This window comes from Atta cephalotes (genome assembly GCF_000143395.1).
Source record: "Atta cephalotes unplaced genomic scaffold scaffold00025, whole genome shotgun sequence".
Classification (NCBI taxonomy): domain Eukaryota; kingdom Metazoa; phylum Arthropoda; class Insecta; order Hymenoptera; family Formicidae; genus Atta; species Atta cephalotes.
The window spans coordinates 79,639-80,816 of NW_012130089.1; the positions used below are offsets into that span (position 1 = coordinate 79,639).

At 33.7% G+C, this 1,178-nt stretch overlaps 1 protein-coding gene across 1 annotated transcript in view; it reads right to left on the reverse strand.

Moving 5' to 3' along the window:
* Positions 1 to 815: 815 nt before the first annotated feature.
* LOC105620179 (tektin-2) overlaps positions 816 to 1,178 on the reverse strand; it is a 2,468-nt gene continuing 2,105 nt past the window's right edge. The window contains exon 6 of the mRNA XM_012201683.1: positions 816 to 1,017. Coding sequence (XP_012057073.1) covers positions 816 to 1,017 — 202 coding nt within the window. The remainder of the gene's footprint in view (positions 1,018 to 1,178) is intronic.

Sequence of the window (1,178 nt, forward strand, 5' to 3'; positions counted from 1 at the left end):
AACAGAGAATAAGAATTTCAACCTATTAGAAACTGTATTCCACAATACATGATTTCTGATAGGTTGAAATTCTTATTCTCTGTTCTCTGTTCCTATTATTGTGCAGAGCCTCTAAGTAACATGTAATTGTCATTAGAAAATCAAGCTTACACAGTCCTCAACTGAATACAGATGTGTAGCGTTGCGTCGATAATGGACAATTAGAACGCAACTTGTATCGCCGTGTACACAAAGTGGCTAGGATATTGCAATTGGAAAGCACCCTTTGTTTAACATTGGCAAACAACAATGATGTAATGATCCATTGTGTCATACTGTGTCATTTGTTTCACTTGTTGAAAGGCATACAATGTGACTTAGCGTTCATTGTATCTGGATAAACAGTATTGCAAACATTCCCTAATATTTATCAAATTTCAATCGAAATTCTTGTTTTTTTTTGTATAATATATCTATAATATATGTATAAATAAAGATGGAGACTGACAAGTTTTTTTAAGCACTAAAGACAGTGTCTACAAAATCATGTTTTAGAAACTCAAATGGGGCAGTTGAATTAACTCGTACTCAACTGTCATGGGTCACTAGTGACCGAGCGATTCCTTACTTTTTCCTAACTTATAAGTCTTTCGATAATTATAACGTATTCTACATTTTATTTTCTAAAATGAAGTTTAAACATTTGTTCTAGAAAGTTGAATATATGTTTGTGAAATTTTAGAGATTTTCTTGATCTATTTTAAATAGGTGAAAACATGAACGAGTCTAGTGATCCAAGATGGTAAGAATGAGACATCGAATTGATATCGTAAGGATTAAGATTCCAACGGAATTTCTTTCTCCATATGTGTCAATACGATATTACGATCCGTCTCATTAGGTAAACGCGCTCTGTCTCCTGTTTTCAGTGGTGTTCTCATGTCCAGGCACATAACATCGGTGTTCAGAGAATGCTGTTTGTCTTCCAAATTGTTGTCGATCCGTTTAAGCAAAGATTCCAGACTATTGTAGTTTGTTCTAGAAAATTAAGTTTAAAGTTTGCACTTAAGAAAAAGAAATGACAAATAATTTTAATGATTGTACTTAGTAAAAAAAAGCTGCTTTACAACTATGGATGTGTGTGTGTGTGTGTGTGTGTGTGTGTGTGTGTGTGTGTGTGTGTGTGTGTGTGTGTGTGT